The 13,902-nt window shown below is 45.9% G+C and overlaps 2 protein-coding genes across 7 annotated transcripts in view; one reads left to right on the forward strand and one right to left on the reverse strand.

Annotated features, from left to right (window-relative positions):
- The window catches only part of col6a3 (collagen, type VI, alpha 3), a 45,852-nt gene that overhangs the window by 23,568 nt on the left and 8,382 nt on the right, over positions 1-13,902 (reverse strand). For 2 of the 3 annotated variants that reach the window (XM_053877274.1, XM_053877273.1), the window contains 18 exons: positions 13,258-13,851; positions 12,449-13,048; positions 11,705-12,298; positions 10,905-11,495; positions 10,161-10,754; positions 9,361-9,951; positions 8,617-9,210; positions 7,817-8,407; positions 7,083-7,676; positions 6,283-6,873; positions 5,549-6,142; positions 4,749-5,339; positions 4,015-4,608; positions 3,215-3,805; positions 2,481-3,074; positions 1,681-2,271; positions 947-1,540; positions 147-737 (listed from right to left, as the gene is read on the reverse strand). In XM_053877274.1, the coding sequence (XP_053733249.1) occupies positions 147-737; positions 947-1,540; positions 1,681-2,271; positions 2,481-3,074; positions 3,215-3,805; positions 4,015-4,608; positions 4,749-5,339; positions 5,549-6,142; positions 6,283-6,873; positions 7,083-7,676; positions 7,817-8,407; positions 8,617-9,210; positions 9,361-9,951; positions 10,161-10,754; positions 10,905-11,495; positions 11,705-12,298; positions 12,449-13,048; positions 13,258-13,851 (10,674 nt within the window). The remainder of the gene's footprint in view (positions 1-146; positions 738-946; positions 1,541-1,680; positions 2,272-2,480; positions 3,075-3,214; positions 3,806-4,014; positions 4,609-4,748; positions 5,340-5,548; positions 6,143-6,282; positions 6,874-7,082; positions 7,677-7,816; positions 8,408-8,616; positions 9,211-9,360; positions 9,952-10,160; positions 10,755-10,904; positions 11,496-11,704; positions 12,299-12,448; positions 13,049-13,257; positions 13,852-13,902) is intronic. The other variant, XM_053877275.1, reaches the window with a different exon arrangement.
- The window catches only part of mlphb (melanophilin b), a 94,366-nt gene that overhangs the window by 6,559 nt on the left and 73,905 nt on the right, over positions 1-13,902 (forward strand). The window lies entirely within an intron of this gene.

Here is a 13,902-nt window from a genome sequence, read left to right on the forward strand (position 1 = left end):
AGTTTCACAGAAAGACAGACAGTACAGTGTCATAAATAGCTGCACAGTTAACTGACAATCCAGCAGACATTAAGTTGATGTTGCTGACCGAACAGTTTGAGTACCATGTCAGTCTCACTTTTTAGTTTGAGTGCATTTCAACGTACCGGGTGGTTTTGGGGTCACATCATCAGTTGAAGCCTCGAGTGAGGACTGGAGTTGCTGTTGTACCCGAGGCAGTTCATTGAAGTCGGATACAATTAAAGCAGTACTGGGATCAGAGGACATCTTTCGAATTTCCTCAGTATCAGCGTTCCTGCTTCCAATGGCAAAGGTCTTGACACCAAGCTCTTTCAGAGCAAAGGCTGGTGCTTCCACATTGTCAGAAGACCTTCCACCACTCAGGAGTACAAGAACCTGTGCGACCCCTTCAAGGCGTCTGCTTCCAGCAGAGGGTACAAAGACAGAGTCCTTTAGGTACTGCAGAGCGGCTCCAGTGTTCAATGGTTTTCCGCCTTTGTGGCTCAGACTTCTGACCGTGTTGAGGATGTCACCTTTTGATGTGTACGTGTTCAGATAGAAATTTACAGTCGGCTCTCTGCTGTACTGAACTACGGACACACGGTCCTTTTTGTCATCGACTCTGAGGGTCTCTACGACTCTTTGAACAAAGTCTCGCATGGCAGGGAATCTGCCGCGAGTATTGTCTGAGCCATCCAGCAAGAAGACAACATCCCTTCCGGTGAACCTTTTGTCGACTACAAAGCAAAGATTGATATGACATGTAATTCCTTCATTCCAAACCATCCTGGCTGTCCAAATGCTTTAACCGAGATATGTCATGACATTTTCACTATCACACTTGACTATGTCATGGACATTACCTATCTGACGAGAACGTATTCACAATGCAACCAGGCAGTGTTTGGTTCATCTTACTCAAACTGCAATGAAGAAAATTTCTTACCGGATTCTGTTGGTTTAGCTGGTGCTGCTTCCATTGGCATTGTGCTTATTACTGAAGAGAGTTGCTCTTGTATGTTTGGGAGGTCAGCAAAGTCGGCAACTGACAGAGCGTATCTTGGATCAAATGACACTTTCTCCAACTCTCTGCTGTCAGACCTCTGTGTCCCAATGCCAATCACATAAATGCCCTGTTGTCTCAGATTTGAGGCTGGAGTATCCACATTGTCAGATGAACGTCCACCATTTACTAGGATCAGAATCTGTGGAACCCCTTGCAGTTGTCTACTTCCAGAGGATTCTGTGAATACATTGTCCTTGACAAATTGCAAAGCGGCACCAGTGTTCAGGGATCTGCCTCCTTTGTGTCTCTGTGCCCTCACAGAATCTGCAACATCCTCTGTTGTGGAGAATGTGTTCAGGTAGAAATGCACCTGCGCATCTCTGCTGTATTGGACCACGGAGACCCGGTCCTCATTCTCTCCAACTTGAAGTTTCTCAACCATTCTCTCGACAAAATTTTGCATGGCAGGGAAGCCATTCCTTGCTTCATCAGAACCATCCAAAAGGAAAACAATGTCCCTTCCTTGAATATCAGCTAAAGTTTCACAGAAAGAGAGACAGTACAGTGTCATAAATAGCTGCACAGTTAACTGACAATCCAGCAGACTTTAAGTTGATTGAACAGTTTGAGTACCATGTCGCCTCACTTTTCAATTTCAGTGAATTTCAACGTACCGGGTGGTTTTGGGGTCACGGCATCAGTTGAAGCCTCGAGTGAGGACTGGAGTTGCTGTTGTACCCGAGGCAGTTCATTGAAGTCGGATACAATTAAAGCAGTACTGGGATCAGAGGACATCTTTCGAATTTCCTCAGTATCAGCGTTCCTGCTTCCAATGGCAAAGGTCTTGACACCAAGCTCTTTCAGAGCAAAGGCTGGTGCTTCCACATTGTCAGAAGACCTTCCACCACTCAGGAGTACAAGAACCTGTGCGACCCCTTCAAGGCGTCTGCTCCCAGCAGAGGGTACAAAGACAGAGTCCTTTAGGTACTGCAGAGCGGCTCCAGTGTTCAGTGGTTTTCCGCCTTTGTGGCTCAGACTTCTGACCGTGTTGAGGATGTCACCTTTTGATGTGTACGTGTTCAGATAGAAATTTACAGTCGGCTCTCTGCTGTACTGAACTACGGACACACGGTCCTTTTTGTCATCGACTCTGAGGGTCTCTACGACTCTTTGAACAAAGTCTCGCATGGCAGGGAATCTGCCGCGAGTATTGTCTGAGCCATCCAGCAAGAAGACAACATCCCTTCCGGTGAACCTTTTGTCGACTACAAAACAAAGATTGATATGACATGTAATTCCTACATTCCAAACCATCCTGGCTGTCCAAATGCTTTAACCGAGATATGTCATGACATTTTCACTATCACACTTGACTATGTCATGGACATTACCTATCTGACGAGAACGTATTCACACTGCAACCAGGCAGTGTTTGGTTCATCTTACTCAAACTGCAATGAAGAAAATTTCTTACCGGATTCTGTTGGTTTAGCTGGTGCTGCTTCCATTGGCATTGTGCTTATTACTGAAGAGAGTTGCTCTTGTATGTTTGGGAGGTCAGCAAAGTCGGCAACTGACAGAGCGTATCTTGGATCAAATGACACTTTCTCCAACTCTCTGCTGTCAGACCTCTGTGTCCCAATGCCAATCACATAAATGCCCTGTTGTCTCAGATTTGAGGCTGGAGTATCCACATTGTCAGATGAACGTCCACCATTTACTAGGATCAGAATCTGTGGAACCCCTTGCAGTTGTCTACTTCCAGAGGATTCTGTGAATACATTGTCCTTGACAAATTGCAAAGCGGCACCAGTGTTCAGGGATCTGCCTCCTTTGTGTCTCTGTGCCCTCACAGAATCTGCAACATCCTCTGTTGTGGAGAATGTGTTCAGGTAGAAATGCACCTGCGCATCTCTGCTGTATTGGACCACGGAGACCCGGTCCTCATTCTCTCCAACTTGAAGTTTCTCAACCATTCTCTCGACAAAATTTTGCATGGCAGGGAAGCCATTCCTTGCTTCATCAGAACCATCCAAAAGGAAAACAATGTCCCTTCCTTGAATATCAGCTAAAGTTTCACAGAAAGAGAGACAGTACAGTGTCATAAATAGCTGCACAGTTAACTGACAATCCAGCAGACTTTAAGTTGATTGAACAGTTTGAGTACCATGTCGCCTCACTTTTCAATTTCAGTGAATTTCAACGTACCGGGTGGTTTTGGGGTCACGGCATCAGTTGAAGCCTCGAGTGAGGACTGGAGTTGCTGTTGTACCCGAGGCAGTTCATTGAAGTCGGATACAATTAAAGCAGTACTGGGATCAGAGGACATCTTTCGAATTTCCTCAGTATCAGCGTTCCTGCTTCCAATGGCAAAGGTCTTGACACCAAGCTCTTTCAGAGCAAAGGCTGGTGCTTCCACATTGTCAGAAGACCTTCCACCACTCAGGAGTACAAGAACCTGTGCGACCCCTTCAAGGCGTCTGCTCCCAGCAGAGGGTACAAAGACAGAGTCCTTTAGGTACTGCAGAGCGGCTCCAGTGTTCAGTGGTTTTCCGCCTTTGTGGCTCAGACTTCTGACCGTGTTGAGGATGTCACCTTTTGATGTGTACGTGTTCAGATAGAAATTTACAGTCGGCTCTCTGCTGTACTGAACTACGGACACACGGTCCTTTTTGTCATCGACTCTGAGGGTCTCTACGACTCTTTGAACAAAGTCTCGCATGGCAGGGAATCTGCCGCGAGTATTGTCTGAGCCATCCAGCAAGAAGACAACATCCCTTCCGGTGAACCTTTTGTCGACTACAAAACAAAGATTGATATGACATGTAATTCCTACATTCCAAACCATCCTGGCTGTCCAAATGCTTTAACCGAGATATGTCATGACATTTTCACTATCACACTTGACTATGTCATGGACATTACCTATCTGACGAGAACGTATTCACACTGCAACCAGGCAGTGTTTGGTTCATCTTACTCAAACTGCAATGAAGAAAATTTCTTACCGGATTCTGTTGGTTTAGCTGGTGCTGCTTCCATTGGCATTGTGCTTATTACTGAAGAGAGTTGCTCTTGTATGTTTGGGAGGTCAGCAAAGTCGGCAACTGACAGAGCGTATCTTGGATCAAATGACACTTTCTCCAACTCTCTGCTGTCAGACCTCTGTGTCCCAATGCCAATCACATAAATGCCCTGTTGTCTCAGATTTGAGGCTGGAGTATCCACATTGTCAGATGAACGTCCACCATTTACTAGGATCAGAATCTGTGGAACCCCTTGCAGTTGTCTACTTCCAGAGGATTCTGTGAATACATTGTCCTTGACAAATTGCAAAGCAGCACCAGTGTTCAGGGATCTGCCTCCTTTGTGTCTCAGTGCCCTCACAGAATCTGCAACATCCTCTGTTGTGGAGAATGTGTTCAGGTAGAAATGCACCTGCGTATCTCTGCTGTATTGGACCACGGAGACCCGGTCCTCATTCTCTCCAACTTGAAGTTTCTCAACCATTCTCTCAACAAAATTTTGCATGGCAGGGAAGCCATTCCTTGCTTCATCAGAACCATCCAAAAGGAAAACAATGTCCCTTCCTTGAATATCAGCTAAAGTTTCACATAAAGAGAGACAGTACAGTGTCATAAATAGCTGCACAGTTAACTGACAATCCAGCAGACTTTAAGTTGATTGAACAGTTTGAGTACCATGTCGCCTCACTTTTCAATTTCAGTGAATTTCAACGTACCGGGTGGTTTTGGGGTCACGGCATCAGTTGAAGCCTCGAGTGAGGACTGGAGTTGCTGTTGTACCCGAGGCAGTTCATTGAAGTCTGATACAATTAAAGCAGTACTGGGATCAGAGGACATCTTTCGAATTTCCTCAGTATCAGCGTTCCTGCTTCCAATGGCAAAGGTCTTGACACCAAGCTCTTTCAGAGCAAAGGCTGGTGCTTCCACATTGTCAGAAGACCTTCCACCACTCAGGAGTACAAGAACCTGTGCGACCCCTTCAAGGCGTCTGCTTCCAGCAGAGGGTACAAAGACAGAGTCCTTTAGGTACTGCAGAGCGGCTCCAGTGTTCAGTGGTTTTCCGCCTTTGTGGCTCAGACTTCTGACCGTGTTGAGGATGTCACCTTTTGATGTGTACGTGTTCAGATAGAAATTTACAGTCGGCTCTCTGCTGTACTGAACTACGGACACACGGTCCTTTTTGTCATCGACTCTGAGGGTCTCTACGACTCTTTGAACAAAGTCTCGCATGGCAGGGAATCTGCCGCGAGTATTGTCTGAGCCATCCAGCAAGAAGACAACATCCCTTCCGGTGAACCTTTTGTCGACTACAAAACAAAGATTGATATGACATGTAATTCCTTCATTCCAAACCATCCTGGCTGTCCAAATGCTTTAACCGAGATATGTCATGACATTTTCACTATCACACTTGACTATGTCATGGACATTACCTATCTGACGAGAACGTATTCACACTGCAACCAGGCAGTGTTTGGTTCATCTTCCTCAAACTGCAATGAAGAAAATTTCTTACCGGATTCTGTTGGTTTAGCTGGTGCTGCTTCCATTGGCATTGTGCTTATTACTGAAGAGAGTTGCTCTTGTATGTTTGGGAGGTCAGCAAAGTCGGCAACTGACAGAGCGTATCTTGGATCAAATGACACTTTCTCCAACTCTCTGCTGTCAGACCTCTGTGTCCCAATGCCAATCACATAAATGCCCTGTTGTTTCAGATTTGAGGCTGGAGTATCCACATTGTCAGATGAACGTCCACCATTTACAAGGATCAGAATCTGTGGAACCCCTTGCAGTTGTCTACTTCCAGAGGATTCTGTGAATACATTGTCCTTGACAAATTGCAAAGCGGCACCAGTGTTCAGGGATCTGCCTCCTTTGTGTCTCAGTGCCCTCACAGAATCTGCAACATCCTCTGTTGTGGAGAATGTGTTCAGGTAGAAATGCACCTGCGTATCTCTGCTGTATTGGACCACGGAGACCCGGTCCTCATTCTCTCCAACTTGAAGTTTCTCAACCATTCTCTCAACAAAATTTTGCATGGCAGGGAAGCCATTCCTTGCTTCATCAGAACCATCCAAAAGGAAAACAATGTCCCTTCCTTGAATATCAGCTAAAGTTTCACATAAAGAGAGACAGTACAGTGTCATAAATAGCTGCACAGTTAACTGACAATCCAGCAGACTTTAAGTTGATTGAACAGTTTGAGTACCATGTCGCCTCACTTTTCAATTTCAGTGAATTTCAACGTACCGGGTGGTTTTGGGGTCACGGCATCAGTTGAAGCCTCGAGTGAGGACTGGAGTTGCTGTTGTACCCGAGGCAGTTCATTGAAGTCGGATACAATTAAAGCAGTACTGGGATCAGAGGATATCTTTCGAATTTCCTCAGTATCAGCGTTCCTGCTTCCAATGGCAAAGGTCTTGACACCAAGCTCTTTCAGAGCAAAGGCTGGTGCTTCCACATTGTCAGAAGACCTTCCACCACTCAGGAGTACAAGAACCTGTGCGACCCCTTCAAGGCGTCTGCTCCCAGCAGAGGGTACAAAGACAGAGTCCTTTAGGTACTGCAGAGCGGCTCCAGTGTTCAGTGGTTTTCCGCCTTTGTGGCTCAGACTTCTGACCGTGTTGAGGATGTCACCTTTTGATGTGTACGTGTTCAGATAGAAATTTACAGTCGGCTCTCTGCTGTACTGAACCACGGACACGCGGTCCTTTTTGTCATCAACTCTGAGGGTCTCTACGACTCTTTGAACAAAGTCTCGCATGGCAGGGAATCTGCCGCGAGTATTGTCTGAGCCATCCAGCAAGAAGACAACATCCCTTCTGGTGAACCTTTTGTCGACTACAAAACAAAGATTGATATGACATGTAATTCCTTCATTCCAAACCATCCTGGCTGTCCAAATGCTTTAACCGAGATATGTCATGACATTTTTACTATCACACTTGACTATGTCATGGACATTACCTATCTGACGAGAACGTATTCACACTGCAACCAGGCAGTGTTTGGTTCATCTTACTCAAACTGCAATGAAGAACATTTCTTACCGGTTTCTGTTGGTTTAGCTGGTGCTGCTTCCATTGGCATTGTGCTTATTACTGAAGAGAGTTGCTCTTGTATGTTTGGGAGGTCAGCAAAGTTGGCAACTGACAGAGCGTATCTTGGATCAAATGACACTTTCTCCAACTCTCTGCTGTCAGACCTCTGTGTCCCAATGCCAATCACATAAATGCCCTGTTGTTTCAGATTTGAGGCTGGAGTATCCACATTGTCAGATGAACGTCCACCATTTACAAGGATCAGAATCTGTGGAACCCCTTGCAGTTGTCTACTTCCAGAGGATTCTGTGAATACATTGTCCTTGACAAATTGCAAAGCGGCACCAGTGTTCAGGGATCTGCCTCCTTTGTGTCTCAGTGCCCTCACAGAATCTGCAACATCCTCTGTTGTGGAGAATGTGTTCAGGTAGAAATGCACCTGCGTATCTCTGCTGTATTGGACCACGGAGACCCGGTCCTCATTCTCTCCAACTTGAAGTTTCTCAACCATTCTCTCAACAAAATTTTGCATGGCAGGGAAGCCATTCCTTGCTTCATCAGAACCATCCAAAAGGAAAACAATGTCCCTTCCTTGAATATCAGCTAAAGTTTCACATAAAGAGAGACAGTACAGTGTCATAAATAGCTGCACAGTTAACTGACAATCCAGCAGACTTTAAGTTGATTGAACAGTTTGAGTACCATGTCGCCTCACTTTTCAATTTCAGTGAATTTCAACGTACCGGGTGGTTTTGGGGTCACGGCATCAGTTGAAGCCTCGAGTGAGGACTGGAGTTGCTGTTGTACCCGAGGCAGTTCATTGAAGTCGGATACAATTAAAGCAGTACTGGGATCAGAGGATATCTTTCGAATTTCCTCAGTATCAGCGTTCCTGCTTCCAATGGCAAAGGTCTTGACACCAAGCTCTTTCAGAGCAAAGGCTGGTGCTTCCACATTGTCAGAAGACCTTCCACCACTCAGGAGTACAAGAACCTGTGCGACCCCTTCAAGGCGTCTGCTCCCAGCAGAGGGTACAAAGACAGAGTCCTTTAGGTACTGCAGAGCGGCTCCAGTGTTCAGTGGTTTTCCGCCTTTGTGGCTCAGACTTCTGACCGTGTTGAGGATGTCACCTTTTGATGTGTACGTGTTCAGATAGAAATTTACAGTCGGCTCTCTGCTGTACTGAACCACGGACACGCGGTCCTTTTTGTCATCAACTCTGAGGGTCTCTACGACTCTTTGAACAAAGTCTCGCATGGCAGGGAATCTGCCGCGAGTATTGTCTGAGCCATCCAGCAAGAAGACAACATCCCTTCCGGTGAACCTTTTGTCGACTACAAAACAAAGATTGATATGACATGTAATTCCTTCATTCCAAACCATCCTGGCTGTCCAAATGCTTTAACCGAGATATGTCATGACATTTTCACTATCACACTTGACTATGTCATGGACATTACCTATCTGACGAGAACGTATTCACAATGCAACCAGGCAGTGTTTGGTTCATCTTACTCAAACTGCAATGAAGAACATTTCTTACCGGTTTCTGTTGGTTTAGCTGGTGCTGCTTCCATTGGCATTGTGCTTATTACTGAAGAGAGTTGCTCTTGTATGTTTGGGAGGTCAGCAAAGTCGGCAACTGACAGAGCGTATCTTGGATCAAATGACACTTTCTCCAACTCTCTGCTGTCAGACCTCTGTGTCCCAATGCCAATCACATAAATGCCCTGTTGTTTCAGATTTGAGGCTGGAGTATCCACATTGTCAGATGAACGTCCACCATTTACTAGAATCAGAATCTGTGGAACCCCTCGCCGTTGTCTACTTCCAGAGGATTCTGTGAACACATTGTCCTTGACAAATTGCAAAGCGGCACCAGTGTTCAGGGATCTGCCTCCTTTGTGTCTCAGTGCCCTCACAGAATCTGCAACATCCTCTGTTGTGGAGAATGTGTTCAGGTAGAAATGCACCTGCGTATCTCTGCTGTATTGGACCACGGAGACACGGTCCTCATTCTCTCCAACTTGAAGTTTCTCAACCATTCTCTCAACAAAATTTTGCATGGCAGGGAAGCCATTCCTTGCTTCATCAGAACCATCCAAAAGGAAAACAATGTCCCTTCCTTGAATATCAGCTAAAGTTTCACAGAAAGAGAGACAGTACAGTGTCATAAATAGCTGCACAGTTAACTGACAATCCAGCAGACTTTAAGTTGATGTTACTGACGCAATAGTTTGAGTACCATGTCAGTCTCACTTTTCAATTTGAGTGCATTTCAACGTACCGGGTGGTTTTGGGGTCACGGCATCAGTTGAAGCCTCGAGTGAGGACTGGAGTTGCTGTTGTACCCGAGGCAGTTCATTGAAGTCGGATACAATTAAAGCAGTACTGGGATCAGAGGACATCTTTCGAATTTCCTCAGTATCAGCGTTCCTGCTTCCAATGGCAAAGGTCTTGACACCAAGCTCTTTCAGAGCAAAGGCTGGTGCTTCCACATTGTCAGAAGACCTTCCACCACTCAGGAGTACAAGAACCTGTGCGACCCCTTCAAGGCGTCTGCTCCCAGCAGAGGGTACAAAGACAGAGTCCTTTAGGTACTGCAGAGCGGCTCCAGTGTTCAGTGGTTTTCCGCCTTTGTGGCTCAGACTTCTGACCGTGTTGAGGATGTCACCTTTTGATGTGTACGTGTTCAGATAGAAATTTACAGTCGGCTCTCTGCTGTACTGAACTACGGACACACGGTCCTTTTTGTCATCGACTCTGAGGGTCTCTACGACTCTTTGAACAAAGTCTCGCATGGCAGGGAATCTGCCGCGAGTATTGTCTGAGCCATCCAGCAAGAAGACAACATCCCTTCCGGTGAACCTTTTGTCGACTACAAAACAAAGATTGATATGACATGTAATTCCTTCATTCCAAACCATCCTGGCTGTCCAAATGCTTTAACCGAGATATGTCATGACATTTTCACTATCACACTTGACTATGTCATGGACATTACCTATCTGACGAGAACGTATTCACACTGCAACCAGGCAGTGTTTGGTTCATCTTCCTCAAACTTCAATGAAGAAAATTTCTTACCGGTTTCTGTTGGTTTAGCTGGTGCTGCTTCCATTGGCATTGTGCTTATTACTGAAGAAAGTTGCTCTTGTATGTTTGGGAGGTCAGCAAAGTCGGCAACTGACAGAGCGTATCTTGGATCAAATGACACTTTCTCCAACTCTCTGCTGTCAGACCTCTGTGTCCCAATGCCAATCACATAAATGCCCTGTTGTCTCAGATTTGAGGCTGGAGTATCCACATTGTCAGATGAACGTCCACCATTTACTAGGATCAGAATCTGTGGAACCCCTCGCAGTTGTCTACTTCCAGAGGATTCTGTGAATACATTGTCCTTGACAAATTGCAAAGCGGCACCAGTGTTCAGGGATCTGCCTCCTTTGTGTCTCAGTGCCCTCACAGAATCTGCAACATCCTCTGTTGTGGAGAATGTGTTCAGGTAGAAATGCACCTGTGCATCTCTGCTGTATTGGACCACGGAGACCCGGTCCTCATTCTCTCCAACTTGAAGTTTCTCAACCATTCTCTCAACAAAATTTTGCATGGCAGGGAAGCCATTCCTTGCTTCATCAGAACCGTCCAAGAGGAAAACAATGTCCCTTCCTTGAATATCAGCTGAAGTTTCACATAAAGAGAGACAGTACAGTGTCATAAATAGCTGCACAGTTAACTGACAATCCAGCAGACTTTAAGTTGATGTTGCTGACCGAACAGTTTGAGTACCATGTCAGTCTCACTTTTTAATTTGAGTGCATTTCAACGTACCGGGTGGTTTTGGGGTCACGGCATCAGTTGAAGCCTCGAGTGAGGACTGGAGTTGCTGTTGTACCCGAGGCAGTTCATTGAAGTCGGATACAATTAAAGCAGTACTGGGATCAGAGGACATCTTTCGAATTTCCTCAGTATCAGCGTTCCTGCTTCCAATGGCAAAGGTCTTGACACCAAGCTCTTTCAGAGCAAAGGCTGGTGCTTCCACATTGTCAGAAGACCTTCCACCACTCAGGAGTACAAGAACCTGTGCGACCCCTTCAAGGCGTCTGCTCCCAGCAGAGGGTACAAAGACAGAGTCCTTTAGGTACTGCAGAGCGGCTCCAGTGTTCAGTGGTTTTCCGCCTTTGTGGCTCAGACTTCTGACCGTGTTGAGGATGTCACCTTTTGATGTGTACGTGTTCAGATAGAAATTTACAGTCGGCTCTCTGCTGTACTGAACTACGGACACACGGTCCTTTTTGTCATCGACTCTGAGGGTCTCTACGACTCTTTGAACAAAGTCTCGCATGGCAGGGAATCTGCCGCGAGTATTGTCTGAGCCATCCAGCAAGAAGACAACATCCCTTCCGGTGAACCTTTTGTCGACTACAAAACAAAAATTGATATGACATGTAATTCCTTCATTCCAAACCATCCTGGCTGTCCAAATGCTTTAACCGAGATATGTCATGACATTTTCACTATCACACTTGACTATGTCATGGACATTACCTATCTGACGAGAACGTATTCACAATGCAACCAGGCAGTGTTTGGTTTATCTTACTCAAACTGCAATAAAGAACATTTCTTACCGGTTTCTGTTGGTTTAGCTGGTGCTGCTTCCATTGGCATTGTGCTTATTACTGAAGAGAGTTGCTCTTGTATGTTTGGGAGGTCAGCGAAGTCGGCAACTGACAGAGCGTATCTTGGATCAAATGACACTTTCTCCAACTCTCTGCTGTCAGACCTCTGTGTCCCAATGCCAATCACATAAATGCCCTGTTGTTTCAGATTTGAGGCTGGAGTATCCACATTGTCAGATGAACGTCCACCATTTACTAGGATCAGAATTTGTGGAACCCCTCGCCGTTGTCTACTTCCTGAGGATTCTGTGAACACATTGTCCTTGACAAATTGCAAAGCGGCACCAGTGTTCAGGGATCTGCCTCCTTTGTGTCTCAGTGCCCTCACAGAATCTGCAACATCCTCTGTTGTGGAGAATGTGTTCAGGTAGAAATGCACCTGTGCATCTCTGCTGTATTGGACCACGGAGACCCGGTCCTCATTCTCTCCAACTTGAAGTTTCTTAACCATTCTCTCGACAAAATTTTGCATGGCAGGGAAGCCATTCCTTGCTTCATCAGAACCATCCAAAAGGAAAACAATGTCCCTTCCTTGAATATCAGCTAAAGTTTCACAGAAAGAGAGACAGTACAGTGTCATAAATAGCTGCACAGTTAACTGACAATCCAGCAGACTTTAAGTTGATGTTACTGACGCAACAGTTTGAGTACCATGTCAGTCTCACTTTTCAATTTGAGTGCATTTCAACGTACCGGGTGGGACGGGTGGTGTTGCGGTCACGCCATCAGTTGAAGCCTCGAGTGAGGACTGGAGTTGCTGTTGTACCCGAGGCAGTTCATTGAAGTCGGATACAATTAAAGCAGTACTGGGATCAGAGGACATCTTTCGAATTTCCTCAGTATCAGCGTTCCTGCTTCCAATGGCAAAGGTCTTGACACCAAGCTCTTTCAGAGCAAAGGCTGGTGCTTCCACATTGTCAGAAGACCTTCCACCACTCAGGAGTACAAGAACCTGTGCGACCCCTTCAAGGCGTCTGCTCCCAGCAGAGGGTACAAAGACAGAGTCCTTTAGGTACTGCAGAGCGGCTCCAGTGTTCAGTGGTTTTCCGCCTTTGTGGCTCAGACTTCTGACCGTGTTGAGGATGTCACCTTTTGATGTGTACGTGTTCAGATAGAAATTTACAGTCGGCTCTCTGCTGTACTGAACTACGGACACACGGTCCTTTTTGTCATCGACTCTGAGGGTCTCTACGACTCTTTGAACAAAGTCTCGCATGGCAGGGAATCTGCCGCGAGTATTGTCTGAGCCATCCAGCAAGAAGACAACATCCCTTCCGGTGAACCTTTTGTCGACTACAAAACAAAGATTGATATGACATGTAATTCCTTCATTCCAAACCATCCTGGCTGTCCAAATGCTTTAACCGAGATATGTCATGACATTTTCACTATCACACTTGACTATGTCATGGACATTACCTATCTGACGAGAACGTATTCACACTGCAACCAGGCAGTGTTTGGTTCATCTTCCTCAAGCTTCAATGAAGAAAATTTCTTACCGGTTTCTGTTGGTTTAGCTGGTGCTGCTTCCATTGGCATTGTGCTTATTACTGAAGAAAGTTGCTCTTGTATGTTTGGGAGGTCAGCAAAGTCGGCAACTGACAGAGCGTATCTTGGATCAAATGACACTTTCTCCAACTCTCTGCTGTCAGACCTCTGTGTCCCAATGCCAATCACATAAATGCCCTGTTGTCTCAGATTTGAGGCTGGAGTATCCACATTGTCAGATGAACGTCCACCATTTACTAGGATCAGAATCTGTGGAACCCCTCGCAGTTGTCTACTTCCAGAGGATTCTGTGAACACATTGTCCTTGACAAATTGCAAAGCGGCACCAGTGTTCAGGGATCTGCCTCCTTTGTGTCTCAGTGCCCTCACAGAATCTGCAACATCCTCTGTTGTGGAGAATGTGTTCAGGTAGAAATGCACCTGTGCATCTCTGCTGTATTGGACCACGGAGACCCGGTCCTCATTCTCTCCAACTTGAAGTTTCTCAACCATTCTCTCAACAAAATTTTGCATGGCAGGGAAGCCATTCCTTGCTTCATCAGAACCGTCCAAGAGGAAAACAATGTCCCTTCCTTGAATATCAGCTGAAGTTTCACATAAAGAGAGACAGTACAGTGTCATAAATAGCTGCACAG

The sequence above is a fragment of the Synchiropus splendidus genome, chromosome 10 (assembly GCF_027744825.2).
Source record: "Synchiropus splendidus isolate RoL2022-P1 chromosome 10, RoL_Sspl_1.0, whole genome shotgun sequence".
In the NCBI taxonomy this organism is placed as follows: Eukaryota; Metazoa; Chordata; class Actinopteri; order Syngnathiformes; family Callionymidae; genus Synchiropus; species Synchiropus splendidus.